The following is a 17039-nucleotide window of genomic DNA, read 5'->3' on the forward strand; positions in this document are numbered from 1 at the left end:
AATATAATATAGATATGAGTTGTTTGCAATATTGAACCAACTTGTATGTAAATCCAAACAGTTCTGCAACAGTGTCTATGTAAGACATGCCAGTTTAAGTCATATTAATCTTCTGACACAATAAGCAAAGTGCAAAGACAATAAGCAAGGTGGTTCAGTGAATAGGCTAATATACTGTAGGTCTAATCTTTTTTCTTTTTTTTAGCTAGGTGGTCCGTGCGTTTCTTTTTTATTGGTTAAGTGGTCCTTCGTCTGAAAAAGTTTGAGAAACACTGCTATAGAACTATGACTACAATATGCTCCTTGTTGGTGTTGAGATGTGACCTCAGTGTTGTTGATGTGTTCTGCAGCATGAGCTGGAGAGCATCGAGCCGTCTCAGGGTCTGGCGGTGGAGGCCTCGGTCACGTTCCTGCAGCGACTCATCAACCTGGTGGACGTGCTCATCTTCGCCAGCACCCTGAGCTTCACTGAGATCGAGGCGGAGAAGAACATGTCCTCTGGCGGCATCCTCAGACAGTGCCTTCGACTCGGTCAGCTCTCTCCCGCTGTCATCCACGCTGTCTCATCCCTCTTTGCTCTCCTCCCCGCCTCTTCATTCTGCCATTTCTTCATTCTGCTGTTTCATCATCAGCCCTCTGACCTTGTCTTTTCTGCTCATCCCTCTCTCCACACCAAACAATAGCTGCCAGTGACTGCCTCTGGAGAGAATTTGCCTCCCTCGCACTCACACTCTCTTACACACACACACACACACACACACACACACACACACACACACACACACACACACACACACACACACACACACACACACACACACAATCCCATTCCCCATCCCCAACAAGTATGTTGTTGTTGTTGTAAGCCCTACACAAAGCTGTGATCTGGAATGGCTGCCATTAGTGTGGGACCCCATCATGGCTTTTTCTTTTTCTGACCGCCCCAGGCCTTCTGTTTTATCAAAGCAGTTAGGAGCCCAGCAGGACCAACCCTCATAGCAGCCTCTTAAATGCTCTCACTCTTCATCTGAAATTCATCTCACCTTGGCTTTTTCTGGCTGGCCATGTGTCTCCCTGACACTGTGATTAGAATCACTATCCCCCTTTTTGGCTGAGGTAATGGCGCTCTTTGAAGCACCAGTTTTTGCTCTTAAACTTGACAAAAAGCAGCCCTACAAAATGGTACCTGTGTTAAATGGATGCAGCATGCCACCACAATTACATTCTCAAAGCCTCAGCGATTGGCTGAGAAGGGGAGCGGGGGGCGTTAGGGGAGAAACTGAAGCCTGCTTTTAGAGTCCGTTTTATGAAATGAATATTTGATGAGGTCTGCTGGAGCGTAATCTGATTTGGGAGGCAGTAACAAGGTTTTGGCTGCCGTCTCTGCTACAAAATGGCTTTGCCCGTGAATAGCCTTAATGGAAAAAACCAGTCCGGTCCCTGCTGAGTAATACCCTTAATCTAAACGCTTTACACTTTACATTTGTCAGTTGTCAAAGTATGGAGGTAGAGTGGGTATGAGAACGCACATGCACTCTCACACAATGTCTTTTTCTAGAATGGTTTGCCACCCATTAGATTAAGCTTGTTTTTCAAGCCATGGCAAAGCACCATTGTGAAGTTATCAAACAGAGAATATTTTGTGCAGTGTGCGATGGTTTGTTACCTGGGGCTGCAGCAGAGAAACAACATCATCTATTATTCAAAGCCTGCGCTGCTCTGTCAGGGGTCGCTGCCTCTGACCTTGTAAGACTACAAGATCACAGAGAACATTACTTGGTTGTGTGTTGCCACAGATGTTGGTCTCCTCCATTTTTTTTTTTTTTTTTTTCTCTCTCTCTCTCTGTTGCTTTCTTCACACCTTTTCTCTTCGCTTTGTTCCTGTGCCTATTTTCATTCTTTTTCTTTCCAATGTTGTTCTATTGCTTACCATCTATCCTTTTCGTGTTTTGATACCAAACGTAATATTTGGTTTGTTGTTCCATGATGTGCTCACTGCTGCTCTTGACCGCCTACCTCTCCCCTCCCTCCATCTCTGTAGTGTGTGCCATGGCGGTGCGCAACTGTCTGGAGTGTCAGCACGGTCAGGCTGGCTCGGACAGCGGCCGTGGTCACAAAGCTACGCAAGGCCACATGGGAGCAGCCAAATCCATGCCTGCACAGGCAAGTCCACTGACAGCGTGCTGTCCATTCACTTCTTCTGACCACATTAACATCGTATTATGGGTGGTGATTTGTTCTAAGATCAGAACCTGTGAAAGTGCATTATTAGTTCACACACATACAGAATAATATGATGACTAATTATATACAGTAAATTAGGTCATAGGTTTTGAGGTAAGTTTTTTAAAAATAAACTGGTTACCATTGCTTTTCTGGAGAGATGGTGAATATGTAAGTAATCCAGTAACGGGCTGTCCTACATTGTATGGACACACATTCAGCAGAACACTGTTGTGCTTTGGTTTTCAGTACAATTATATTTCCTCATTTCTTGACCTGAACTGAAACAAAGAATCCATATCAGTTACTCTGGACAGGGCAGTATGTCTATGGCCCCTGGATTTGATCTGGAGTGTTCCTGGAAAATATCTCCGGTCTTCCTGAAAGTGTGGCTCAGACACGCCATCTCATCCATTATTCAGGGAGCAGACATTACATTAACTGACCTGCACTCCAGCGTCACATTCAGGCTCAAGTGTGCAAACATTTACAGAGATAATGTGTTAAATGGCAACAATTAGCTTACTGCTGTAGTAGCTTTGCATTAGTTATAAGATGCAAATCAGCAGGTTTATGTTGAAAATACATGTAAGCAAAGCAAAGTGCTGTTTTAATAATAATAATAATAATAATAATAATAATAATAATAATAATAATAATACATGTTATTTGTTACATAGCGCCTTTCAAAGCACCCAAGGTTGCTTTACAGAGTAAACACAGTAAAAAAAAACAAAAAAAAATCAGCAATTGAAGACATTTTACACATAATTTTTGTTCTGTTTGGGTGTGCTGCAGCATTAGGGAATGGTGTAACAAGTTGCTAGTTACTTTGTTAGCTAACCAGCTAATAGTAGCAAGTTACTTTGTTAGCTAACCAGCTAGTAGACTATTCTGTCACTTTGCTCAATTAGCCTGTTATTGTCACATGCCTCCAGTAGAAAATGAATGCAACTCAGAATCTTGTTTTGCTCACTTGCATGGATCATTGACGTTCATCTATCTTGCTGTGTCTGAACAGATTTGTATCTTTGGTTTGTATCATTCACCGCATGTTTGTGTGTGTATGTGATTGGTGTGACCACAGAGTCCGGTGGATATGGTGACTGGAGGGATGTCTCCTGTCAGAGATATGGACCGACTCCTGCAGGACATGGATATAAACCGCCTCCGAGCGGTGGTATTCAGAGACATTGTGAGTGTACATACGCTCACAGCATGCACATGGGACATGGGAACAAGGGATATCAGACTAATGGGCCCTTTTTATTGTTTTAGATGTGAGATACTGAAATGTACTCTATTATAGTGATCGTGTGTGTGCGTGCACGCGTGTGTGTGTGTGTGTGTGTGTGTGTGTGTGTGTGTGGTTATCTTCCAGGAGGACAGTAAGCAGGCCCAGTTCTTGGCTTTGGCTGTAGTTTACTTCATCTCTGTGCTAATGGTGTCTAAATACCGGGACATTCTGGAGCCTCAGAATGACAAAAGAGCTGTCCAGCACAGGCAGTCCACCAGGAGCACAGGTACAGCACAACTGGACGGTGCCACAGGACGCCCCCACGATGAATAACACATGTAGTGGAGCTTAGACACATACAGTTAACGCTTGTCTAGAGAGAGCATTTTAAATGATGGTATTCCATTAAATGACCTCAGTGTAGAATGATTAGCATGAGCAGATGTTCTGTAGCTGTCTGTAAGCGCATAGTACTCATGCTGCCCATCTGTGTGTCCAGAGAGCCTCTCTTCTGGTGTGGAGCTGGAGGGCGGTGTGTCTCTCCGCCGCCGGGACTCTGGTATAGGGGACGAGCAGACCTCCTCGACTCCCAGCGAGAGTGTGGCCAGCAGCTCGCAGGGGCCCGACGCCGTCTCAGAGGCACTGTCCACGCTGTCCCTTGAGGTCAGGAAAGGTCAGGAGGGTGCCAGTGAGCGCGAGTCCAAAAGCAAGAATGTGAAGGACATCCTGCGCAGCCTGGTCAGCGGGCCTACTGATGATGTCATGGTGGACCCCAGCCTACTGCCCCCCACCTTCTTGGGAGCTGTGGGAGGAGACGGCAGCCGTGACAAGTCTCTCCAGTTCCAATCCTTCGACAGGTTGGTCAGCACAAAGATAAAGATAGCAGATATGACATTGGATGGATTCTCTTTCACTTGTTTTTACTTGTGTCAATGTATTTCAACGGTGGTTAAATAGGATTATCTGTGGTTATTGTGTGTATTGTGTGCAGAGTGGACCTCTGATCTGTCCATTTGAGAGTGTATTTAGGTAAATACAGAGGGGGAGCTTGTGAGAGGGGTTCCTCTCTATCAGTGTTTCAGATGCAGGATCAGGCCTCCTCTGTGTGCACTCACACACTCAGGATCACATCTGTGTGCACTCACACACTCAGTATCAGGCCTCGTCTGTGTGCACTCAGTATCAGGCCTCGTCTGTGTGCACTCAGTATCAGGCCTCGTCTGTGTGCACTCACACACTCAGGTTCACAGCTTCAAGTCAGTTACCTGCTGAAGAGCACTCGAAGAGCTGTTTTGAAGTCGTACACATGAAAAGCGTTTAGGTTTTTGAGCGTCAGGAAGGGCCTCCTGTCAGGGGTGCTTTTTGAAGCTGCTCTCTTTTCATCTGCATCCTTTCTGGATCTCTATTCCTTTGGCATCTATTCCTGCTGCTCGCCACACAAACAAGCTATCAGCGCTACAAAGACCCGACTGCAGGAGAAGCCATCAAGACAGCGCAAGCATCAGACATGCACAAGCAACGAGTGGAGTTGGGCTGTGGAGGGGAGGGGGGTTGTGGGGGAGAGACAGACGGGGAGAGAATACTTCAGTGTGTGTGTGTGTGTGTGTGTGTGTGTGTGTGTGTGTGTGTGTGTGTGTGTGTGTGTGTGTGTGTGAGAGAGAGAGAGAGACACACAAAATACGTCTGAACTGAGTCTGCCTGCACGAAGCCAACTGTACTCATCTGATATCTCCAGTTGAGAGTTTTTATCTGCAGGCCTGGATGTGGGGCTTTGGCTGCCCAGACGTTTGAAAGGGCCTGCAGACGCATGGAGCAGCTCCACTAAATTAGCCCCTCTCGGGGAGAGGGGAGACAGGCTGGGAAACAGGACCTCTCTGCAAGACAACATTACTGCCTGTAGGATCGGCCCGGTGTCTGGTTTGCATTTGAGGCTTTGTCTCTGACTCGGGCAGACACAAAGCAAGTGGGAGGAGGGTGGACGGAGAGAGCCTGAGAAAGACGGAGGATGGCGGAGAGCACTAAGCAGCCGAGCCTCTTTTCCTGCACAAACACCTAGTCAAATGCTCCCATGTCAGGTGAAGGGGCTTTACACCAGCTTAGCTGCGCAGCCTCCACTGCCCCCTCCTCCTCTGGGTCCCTCGTCCTCCCTCGTCCTCCGCCTCTCCGCAGGCGCGGGCTCTCTGGGAATCGGCGAGGCTGCTCTGTGATGTGTGTTTTATCTGAGGAATGCTTTGTCAGGCATCAGAGCGCTGCTGGTATCTGGTGGGGATTACCCTGGCTCCTGCCGCACTGCTGGAGAGGATAGGTTCACAGCTCGGCGCGCGGGGGGGGGGGGGGACGGGAGGCTGCCCAGGCCCGAGCCCCACGCTAACCCCAGAGCTGGGCCTCTTGGATGGGGTGGTGAGGCTCGCGCAGACCCCCTTATCACCACTGTGGATCCACCAGGCCCCAGTGTGGAGGTGCCTAGTTATCTTGATGGCTCTTGGTCTGCTGTGTTGTCCTCTGGTGTCTCTGTCTTTGTGTGTTTTGTTTTTTCTGTTTGTCTTGCACTCCATCACTCAGTTCCTTGATGCAGCTCTTACACATTCTCAAATACTTAAACCGTTCTAAAATGCCCGACCCAAAACACTGTCTGTTATGTCAAGGCTGTCATTTTGCACATCACACCAAATGCCTCATAATTGTCCATCAGACTCCCATCTGCTAGTTCTCAGCTGGTCTCTCAGTTCTGCATGGAACAGAGAGCGTGGTCAAATTGACATTCTACCCTGACGCCGAACATGGGAATCCTTAGTGTCTGCTGTTGGATTTATGGGCATGATGTGTGGGGAAAGCGGGATCTCGCAGATAAAGGCTGGACCAGGTCAGGGGTGAAGTAGCCCCCTGATTTATTTACTACCAGCACCAGCTCCCCACTTTCCCCATAAGTCTTTCTGATCCACTCCTGTTTAGACGTGATGTCTGCAAATATTTGCCGATGCAAAGCAGAGCTTCAGTAAACATTGTCACAACGGTGCTATGCCGTGTTGCTCCACTTTGTATTTAAAGCCACACATTGTTTTCCTTTCAAGGTGAAATGAATATGGATATGAATTAAGAACAGATATGTTTATCCAATCTGTGAAATTGGTTCGGATATGACTACAATTTAGTTAACCGTGAGGAGAAACCACCATCCTGCTGAGCCGAAGAGAGACAAAAAAAAAAAATCATTTTTTTAATGCGTAAATGTTAACTGGTGTTAGGAGCTCTTTTTTCCCTCTGACTGGCCAATAAAACATACAGTAATAGCTTTGAAGAAATAGTCCTTAAAAATATTTTTGTTGTTGTCTTGAGTCTCCATTGTAGTCTCTGAACTCAGAAAGAAGAATTGCACAGAACAGTGCATTTACACTGATAGTCCTAATTGTTGAGGTTTTTTTTTGTAATCGATATCCAGGAATTAACAGCAACTGGTCCCCACCGGAAGGCTATTTTGGTAGCAGAGGAGGCTTGTCAGGCCCAGAGGATTACTCTGGGGAGATGAGAGGAGAGATCAAAGAACTTCACAGACGCCATGCTCCCGCCCAGACAAACCCTCACATGAATAATGCACTTTACCACCTCTAACCGCCGGCTCACCAGCCTCTGCCTCCACACACCAGTGCAGGAGTCACTTAGGCTAGGGTTGGCAACAGCAAAGATGTGATGCGCGTGCGCGCGCACACACACACACACACACACACACACACACACACACACACACACACACACACACACACACACACACACACACACACACACACACACACACACACACACACACACACACACTTTAATTCTTTATTTGGATTGACAAGTAGGATACACGACAGGAAAGAAATAATGCTTTAAAATAGTCCCTTACAGCAGCAATGTATCAATCCATAATATGCACATCAACGGTAAAGGTGACACTTGCATTTCCAGATGTAGACACACACACACACACACACACACACACACACACACACACACACACACACACACACACACACCTGCATTTCCAGATGTAGATTATACAAACATACACCCAGACAATAAACAGACCCACTTACATTGGAACAGGAAACACACTTGTTTGATTGGGTTTGCATGCATTGGTGGTTAAAACCCCTAAATAATTGATTGAGCCAAAATCTTAGTCCCACCGCTCTCTGCTGTCTAATCTCTGTATGCTTCCTCAATGGTGATGGCACAGAACAGGAACGTAGACGTGTAGGCGTGTGCGTACACGTGTGTGTGTGTGTGTGTGTGTGTGTGTCTGTGTGTGTCTGTGTGTGTCTGTGTCCGTGTCCATGTCCGCTCAGAGGGGATAATAGAGCACTAAATTATTAACTGCACAAGCCCATGAGCAGATGGACCCAAACAGACACCCCTGCTCCTCAGCGCCTTCACTGGGTTTCCCCTCAAACAGGCACCAGGACCGAGGGAGATCTTTTATGTCTGATGACATTTTTGTTGCTGTATATCTTTAGTATATTTTTTGGAAACTCATAAAAAAAAAATAGTCACACACTCCAAAAACATTTCTTTTTGATGGTTTATTTAAAATTAGTTTTTTTGGGGGAAATGACAGGCACAATAGCTTATGTATTATGCTAAACAATTAATGTACAGGATTTCTTCATGACACTTAGATGACCTGAGTGAATACGTATTTTGCCCTTGGCCAAGCTGTGTTGTTATTGTGTCCAGCACATGGCCAGATACAAATGGTCAGGTGTAATGAGGCAGAGGGAGTGGTCTTTTTAATGTTGGCATGCTGCAGTTACTTTATGGCTGAGATGTTATGCCTTAATTACAGAGGAGCTCTCGAAGAGGAGCAGAAAGCTGAGGCTAATTAGCGTTCTAGCCATGGAACAGGTGCCTCTCACAGCACAGCAGGATGCCAGGAAGGCTTGATGTGATGTGATTTTTTGTTAGTAATTGATCTCACAATTTACCTCAAAATACTGTGGTACACCAAAAGCAGATTATTTCCATTCCTTAAAATACCTCCTGTTGTATTATGTAATGTATTACAGTATGTAATCTTGTTAATGTTATTAAGGAGTTTAGCCATTAGTAATGGATATGTTGTTTGGATATTTTGTGTGAGACTAAACTCGCTTGAGGGTATGTAGTTATCTGAAGTTATTGAAGATAGTTTGAAGTTATTTGAGTTTTTTTCTGCTTTTTAAACAGTCAGTCAGTCAGTCCTGCTATTCAAATGAGAACCTGAACACCTCCTCTTTCCCAAACTATCCCACACTTACCCTGGTGATATGAAAATACATGTTCCTGTGTGACTGCTAGGACGTGGAGCTTGTTTGACCCTGTTAAAGACTGAGGTTATGATTATACAAAGATAGCCTGTCATCAGTGATGATAAAGGGCTCGGCCTGACTCTTTGAAATATCCTGCAAACTGTCAAAGCCTTGACTCCAGATAGCTGTTCCTCAGTGTCTGAGGGGATTTGGCTTTCAACTCCCCCCATGTTAACATGCCCTAGGAGACACAGCTTTATATGCTACTGTTGTCCTCTAAGCCCAGACTAAGGTGACTTCTCACTGTAGGAACTGCAGTGTCTCATGTGTCTTGGTTACTATGGTATCCTTTCATTTGTGTTTATAAGAAATACAAAAGGCATATCTGGACCTACTGTCAGCTGTGGAGCTCTCTAGACTCCTCCTGATGACCATGCTGGTGTGGTGGCATGGAGCTGAATTGTTGTTTAATGACTGAGGGCCACATCATCTGGAAATGCTCTGATAATGAATCACTTTGTTGGGCCAGCTGATTGAGAGTTGCAAGGAGCCCATTGATTGCAGTGAAGATGGATGCAGTCATTATTGGATACTCTGTGTCAGGGAAAACGGGTCCCTAATTACGTCCCCCGCATTAATGCTCCTGCAGCGGGTCCCACCAACAACATGGCCGAGGCACGTTTCATACAGAATAGGAGCCGGTGGCAGGAGGTTGGAATGGGAGGGTTGGAAAAGTAGAAGAGAAGATTATTTGTAAATGAGTATTTATGTGGTATACATGTGAGCGTGAGCTGCAGTGTACACTCTTTGGTGGTGGAGTATTCATGTGGTTGTCCTTCTCTGTGGGTTCTAGGAGTGTTGTAGTGGGGCCCAAGAAGGCGGGAGGAGCTCCATCTCCAGCCAGCGTCTCGTCCGCTGTGGCCAACCCAGCAGCCTCTGCAGCAGGTGGGACTCCGGTCAACAACGTGGCCGTGGTGTCCAGCAGTGACGCTACCCAGAGCACTTCAGCGGAGTCTGCCACAGGTGGGCTAATCACAGCATCACACCATGGTGCACTTGTAATTTGTTCCTCGAGACTGTTTCGCCCTCTTGAAACATGAGTGAAAATACTGTACATGTAGAATAGTGCACCCAGACATGTAGAACAGTGCACCCAGACATGTAGAACAGTGCACCCAGACATGTAAAATAGTGCACCCAGACATGTAGAACAGTGCTACAACATTATAAGCATAAGGACAAGAATAAGGCATGACTCAAAATGTGCTCTTGAGCAGTCAAAAGAAGAATGAGTATGACAGAGTCTCCTTATTGACCATGCAGCTTACTCTGCTGTGTGTGCTTCAGTTTGTCTGATAGTGTGTGTGTGCGTATGTGTGTGTGTGCGCGTGCATGCGTGTGTGTGTGTGTGTGTGGGACCAGGGCAGGCCCCACAGTCGGAGGCAGTGGAGATAAGTTAATTCGGTGTTGGGTTGGTGAAGTGGCTGCTGCCCCTGCTGATGGACCTCTGTCCTCGGGCAAACATGCAGCAGCTTGGAGAGAAGCCGTCCACACGGCCACGCACTCTCCAGCACATTCCCCACGCATTCCACACACTTATCTGGACCTTGCCACTCTGTAGGGCCACAGAGTCTTTGAGAGCATACACACACACACACACACGCATACATGCTTGTCAATCCATACTCCACAAGATATATTGAACGGATGTTGAACAGAACCTGTTGGTTCCATTTCAATCCACCTCAGCCTTTAATTAGTTACATGGATACACTCTAAGCAAATCTAAGACTGATAAAACTGAGATAGAGATTAGTGAGTTTTTTTTTTTTAAATGTTTTATTTTATTTTGTATATGTTGATTATATTTTTAATGAAATGAGGATAATTATAAAGAATACAATGTTATGTGATGTTGCTTTCAGTGCAGAAATGTTTTAGAATAGTTAGAATAGGCATCAGGAATAAGTCATATTCCTGATATTTCGTTTTCCTTGCCATGACATATTATTTTGGGTAATTGTGTGAGCAGTTTTTGTTGTATGTGTTTGTTTAGAAATATAATTTATGAACTGTATACACCAAGGTTTTCATGTGAAAACACTTGTTATTTGTCACTTGGTTGTCAACTTGGTTTCACTCATGCAACAGAAGGTCCTGTTTCTTTTTTTTGTAGTGTGGTGTATATTGCCAGTGTGTGTATCCATGAACATGTCTGTTCATCTACTGTGTGTGTGTGTGTACACACACACTCCTATGTGTGTGTGTGTGTGTGTGTGTGTGTGTGTGTGTTGTAGTAATGAGCTCTCTGGTTTCCAACAGTAGCTGATCCTGGAAGCGCCAACCTGCCATCTGTCCCTGCGCTGTCCCCAGCCAGCCAGCACACCACCCCCAGCATGAGGTGATCCATCTAGCCGAGGGAGAGAGGGGCCATGGTCCAGGACCAACGGAGCACCGCTCCTCCCTTTGTGTCCTTCTCCCCATAACCTAGCCGAGCTACTTCTCATTCTGATTCTTCATTCTTAATGATACTAATGGTGCTATGAATAGTAGTTGCATTCATTATTAGCGTCAGCTGTATGGTGTGTATGTTTAATACAGTATGTTTAATACAGTCTCATGTGTTCGTCCTCTTCCTCTTCCTTCTTCTCTCCTGCAGTATATCTGAGAGGCTGGAGCACGCGCTGGAGAAGGCTGCACCCTTGCTGCGGGAGATCTTTGTGGACTTTGCTCCGTTCCTGTCCCGCACGCTGCTGGGCAGCCATGGGCAGGAGCTGCTCATAGAGGGCACAAGTGAGTCCAGCTCCTGCTGCCAGCCTCCGCACTGGGCAGGACTTCCCTAGAGAGAGCAATGTGTTTCTACTCAACACAGGAGTGTCCACAGCAGAATGACACATACCACACAACACTGAATGCAATATTTACATTTCAGCTGAATGCAACACACACACACACACACACACACACACACACACACACAACACAGATTGATATCACAGATTTATGGGCCCTTTACCATTTGTGCTCACACACACTCAAACACTCTCTCCCTCCCTCCCCATTAACACCTTGTGGTGAGGAGCCGAGTGCCAGTAAATATTCCCCATCGCCTGCTCCGTAATCAGATTTAAGCCATAAAAAGCAGCTGAAGTATCCTTTAACTAACTGATTATAACAGCACAGTGGCTTTATGGAGCCGTGGGTCAGAGGTCCCGTGCCTAATAAGAGTGTTTGGGATATGTGCTGCCAGCATACAGAATGGAAAGTTGATTGATAGGTGTAGGGAGCCTGTGGCCAGAGAGTATCACAGAAGAGGAAGGTCAAAGTGCCATGCCCCCCTCCCTCTCTCTTTTCCTCTCCCCCTCCTCTCTCTTTTCCTCTCCCCCCTCTCTCTCCCTCTGTCGCTCCTTTTCTCTGCATGTGTAATGAGCGTCAGCTTCTCTGTGGCAGATAGTGTGGATCAATAGGACATATGCTTGCCACATTTCCCCCCTGTAATACAAGGTCCAAATATGTATTAGTTTACAGTAACATCATGTTCACTCATTAGACACATCAATACTTTTGGGCCCAGGCAATATGTCGCTGATTTTGGTTGTACTCGGTATGTGTGCAGTTGTGGACACATGCATACCGTATCTGGACGCGAAATGGACATTTGCCACTATAGTGTATTTGCTTTTCAGTGTGTAAAATAGACATAATGTTGGAGTGCAATATGTTCTGAGAGGTTGCTAAGTGCACTGTGTCTGCCTCCTCCTGCAGGTCTGGTGTGTATGAAGTCCAGCAGCTCTGTTGTGGAGCTGGTGATGCTGCTGTGTTCACAGGTAAGTCCATATCAAACAGGAGCAGTACATCTCCTCTAGCCATCGCATCTCTTATCTGTGGCCAACACCCTGCGCTGGATCTGCACACCTCTCAGCATTAGCACACAAACTTCCGGAGTCGTGGTGTGTGGAGTGGTTTTAATGGCCATGACGGGGCAGTAAGGGTCAGGGGCCGTGACCTGGCCATACACCTCTGGCCAAGCTCTCCACTCCCTGACCTCCCTGTGCTTACAGGATAATGCTGAATTGATGTGTCCACGTATCGATTGCCCTCGCTGGTTGTTTTGTGTTGGCCAAGAATGCCAAGTTTATATGGGCTCGGCTGATTGAGGGTCCAGGAATACAAATGGTGAATTCATATCGGGTGAACACAATAACTGAGACACTGCAGTCGATTTGGTAGACCAAGGCTAATGGTCCTTCCTAACAAGCCCCTCCAGACCCTTGTCCACATGCACAGCATTGTGCAGCGATGACAAATAAAAGGGTTCTATCCATTATTATGGATAGAACCCCCCCACACACACACACACACACACACACACACACACACACACACACACACTCAGAGTACAAACACTCAATTCACACACGCATATACAAGCTCACATCCTGAAAGCCACACAGTAAACCCAATGATATAGATGCATATATTTTATGTCAGCTTCACAAGCAATTAAATGTACCTAAAACACAATCAGATGAATGTCATCTCCCATACCCTCATCACTCATTTAGAAAACACACACACACACACACACACACACACACACACACACACACACACACACACACACACACACACACACATACAACCAACAACCAAAAAAAGACTGCATCTCTGGCCTCCTCTCCCTCCCCTTGCTGCTGCATTATGCAGTTGACTTCCTCTCGAGCGGTAATATAGAGAGAGATTACCCATCAGTCGGGTGTCAGTGGCCGCATACATTTGGGGAAGTGGGGCCCGGGGAGAGAGCGCTGAACCCCAGCAGCCCACAGCAGAATAAATGACACGCTCTAATGCCCCTATTTGTCATATCTGTCATGCTGTTGTTTAATGCTAATCTAATCAAAGGTGGGATCTCTGTGCACCACCACACACTCAAGCTCTCTCTCTCTCTCCTGCACTCTCTGCCTCTCTTTCCCCTTCACACACACACACACACACACAGTGGTCTGCAAAAGTGGGGTTGAGGGAGAGCCCCAAGCTGAATGCAGGCCCAGTGATGCAGCAGCAAGCTTGGTGCTGATTGCTTCAATAAATCATCCTCTCCAAATTCTCCCAGCCCATGCAAATGCTGTGTTGTAGTGGGGGAAGCGCCCAAACTCCAGCGTCCACTGCAGGGGGAGTGGGCTGGACGAGTGAGGAGGGGCTGGGGGACCGTTGCTCCTAAATGAGCTTCTCTGTTTGCTCCAGTCTAAATTGCACACAGACTGTCGCATAGCCGTAATTATTTTCTATAGAATATGCTCTCCAATTTTGTGTGTTTATTGGCTCCTTCTGGCTCTTTTGAAGAAATTATAATATCTCCCATTTCCCCAAGAGTAAAGGGACAGATTTCAAGCTCCGTTTTATGCAGCTACTCCCACACACTGAGCAAAAAAAAAAGAAACAGTGTGATTGGAAAAGAACAGTCGGCCATCTTGTGGATGTACTCTTAACTAAGGAGATGGACCTGATTGATTTTTACCATCTCATTCAGGATGGGGTCGGAGCAAATGGGCCCGATAGCATCTCTAAGAATTCTTCAATTAATTTCCCCTGTGACGAGATGGAGTAGGGCTAGGGTCGGGGTTCAGGGGTCGTGGTCACTGAGGAGTTTTTAATCACTGCTGAGGAAAGCGAGGTGCACGCCGCTCCTCTCAGGCTGCCATTGAGAGCAGGGCTGCTAAAGCACTGTTTGATGGCGTCTTCTGTTCAAGCAGCCTCATTCAACCACAATTAAAGGATCATTTTCTTTTCTAACATTAACTGCAGACTGCTTCATTCTGTGCAGTCCTATTGATCCAATGTCTAGTGCATATATTGAATTTAAATATGACGGCAGTCAGTTGCTCTAAGGCTTGCCATGTGCTATTCATATGGGCATAGCCAACCTTTTGTTTAACATAGGAAGGTCCATTGAAATGCTACTGGCTTATCTTGGAGGTTCTGGAGGTAGGTGCTACTACTGTGGAACATGTGTAGCTGGACATGCTTGGAGGTGCATCTCTACATGGCTCAGATGTATCAATCTGTTGTATAGATCAGAATTCTGTCACTCAAGCAATATGCTCATTTTGTAACTTTGGTTCATCAGCGTGTATTCTGGTCAAAAATGTCTGTGCCAGAACCTTTTTAGTCGTGGGAAGAAGAGAGCGTTCATGTTGAAACACAGCAAGCAGGGACGTGTGTGTGTGTGTGGGTGGGGGGGGGGGGTGGTTTGACTGAATCATAGCTATCAAAACATTCACTCACTCCAGGTAATTGCAAGTGATGGGCCTTTCAAAATGGCCTTGCATATTACATGAGTGTCTTTCTTGCAAGTCCTGGCGCTGCCACTCAGGCTGGACGGGGCTCTTAAAAAGGCTTGTTATCTGGGTTGCGTAATGTGGCCTGACAGGCCCTCTCTGGCCAGGAGGGTTTAGATTTACAGCAGCTCCTGGCCCCGCCCTGATGCCGCACACCTACAGAGCATCTCAGCCCAACGCAGATGAATAGATGAGGCCGGCCTCCAGTCAACAGCATCCATAAGGAAGGCAGAGAAATCATGTTTGGTGCGCTGCGCTGTGACATAGAGGCTATTGGCCAGACACCGTCAGATAAATGTGAGCGAGGGGGCCGTGGCTGGCTTCCGTAGATCACCGCTTATTGTCTGGGCCCGCTGTCAGGTCATCTGTTACTTTCTGCTGTTTATAACCCTTGCAGATGGAGAGAGCAAAGAGAGAGGCAGAAAAGAGGGAAGTTGTCATAGAGGGTGGTGTAATTGTATTGAGATGAGAAGATTGGGTTGTGTGTGTGTGTGTGTGCGTGTGTTTGTCTGCAATGTAAATGTTCTTTGTGTTTTGATGTGTGGAAGAGTAGGCATACATTCAAGAGCACAGAAAGAGAATACATTATACTAAATTATTCTTATCTAACATGTGTGAAAAGCTCTTTTCATTATGTAGTAAAAAAAATACAATGCTTCATTGGGCATTGAAATGGACAGTTAAATTACAAATAATTAAATTTACTTCTGAGATTCTTAAACTAAACATGTCATGGTCCATTAGGTTGTCAGACTAGTGGGAACTTTTGGCCATTTAGCATATTGGTTGTATTTTCTTAATGTTGTCGTGGATAGTGTACATAAGTAGGGAGAGCCAGAGTTAAGCTGTTAAACAGATGGGCATGTCACACAGAGTCGATAGGTAGCGCCATTGAGTCCCCCAGCACTTGGCTTTTCTTGACCTTTGACCCTTGCCCTAAGGGCTAGAAATAGAGAGTGGTGGGTGCAGAGGAGTTTAACCCTCCCTGTGGGCACGGCAGCTTTGGGATCGATACTCTGACCTGAGATCATCCCGCAGCGGCACAAGGGCAGCCAGTGTCCAGGTTACTCCATCTTGGACTCACTACACAGCAATGGCTCGATGGATGGCTGGCTGGCGGGAGGCTTGACTGCTCTGGATCAGCTTTCACTGGATCGCTGTGGCCCTGTGGCTGCTTTGGACGAGGAAGAGGAGAACGTTCTCTCAAGAGTCAAAAAACCTGCTTTAAATGGAACCACTATGATGAGTCAACTGGGACAAGTCATCATATGAAGTGTGTTTCCCTCACAGCTTCCTTCAGTGATGACTTTGTGAAAGGTTTCACAATTATGTCTTCTTATGATGTCCAGCTCTAAACTGTTAAAATCTTCAGAGCCTAGCATGCGTATTAAGTCAGAGGAGCACAGGAAAAAAAAGATCAGCAAAAATGTGGAGAGAGAGAAAGAGAGCGAGAGAGAGAGAGGTGAGAGTAGAGGAATGTGCTGGAAAGCGAAGGCTGAATACTTTTGCCCCCTCGACCCTCGTAGCTGGAGCTCTGTCCTGCTGAGAAGCATAACACACACAGAAGGTTCAAGAGCAGTGCAGTGGCCGTGTTGTCTTTCCCCTCCCACTGCACCTCTGCTCTGCCTGGCCCCCTCGTCCCGCGCCACCTCCGTCTGGACACAGCCCCGTCTGGCTCGGGGCTCCCCTTGTACGCTGCATTCTTTGAACATGGCGCTCCTCAGAGGCCCAGGCCAAACAGCCCAACACCAACTGGCCCTTAATTCTGCCGGTGTCCTGCCGATGCCAGCTATGCAGCCGGAGGGGTGCGTTTCCTGTCGAGAAGAGAGGGCCAGTCGTCCTGGGACCTCCTAAAACTGAGTGACTTTTAATTCCCTTCCCTGACTGTTTTACCGCTGCCTCGCACAGCCAATCGTTGTTATTTACACAAGATTTCTGTGTCTGTCCAGAATACAGCTGAAAGGGTTTTTTCTT

The 17039-nt window shown here is 46.6% G+C and overlaps 1 protein-coding gene across 7 annotated transcripts in view; it reads left to right on the plus strand.

Annotated features, from left to right (window-relative positions):
• Positions 1–17039, plus strand: part of lrba (LPS responsive beige-like anchor protein) — a 197246-nt gene that overhangs the window by 55516 nt on the left and 124691 nt on the right. For 5 of the 7 annotated variants that reach the window (XM_048245589.1, XM_048245632.1, XM_048245599.1 and 2 more), the window contains 9 exons: positions 351–531; positions 2042–2163; positions 3311–3418; positions 3605–3746; positions 3960–4317; positions 9581–9750; positions 11050–11128; positions 11387–11520; positions 12493–12554. In XM_048245589.1, the coding sequence (XP_048101546.1) occupies positions 351–531; positions 2042–2163; positions 3311–3418; positions 3605–3746; positions 3960–4317; positions 9581–9750; positions 11050–11128; positions 11387–11520; positions 12493–12554 (1356 nt within the window). The remainder of the gene's footprint in view (positions 1–350; positions 532–2041; positions 2164–3310; positions 3419–3604; positions 3747–3959; positions 4318–9580; positions 9751–11049; positions 11129–11386; positions 11521–12492; positions 12555–17039) is intronic. The other 2 variants (XM_048245607.1, XM_048245615.1) reach the window with 2 other exon arrangements.

Source organism: Alosa alosa, chromosome 1 (genome assembly GCF_017589495.1).
Source record: "Alosa alosa isolate M-15738 ecotype Scorff River chromosome 1, AALO_Geno_1.1, whole genome shotgun sequence".
NCBI classification, from domain to species: Eukaryota; Metazoa; Chordata; class Actinopteri; order Clupeiformes; family Clupeidae; genus Alosa; species Alosa alosa.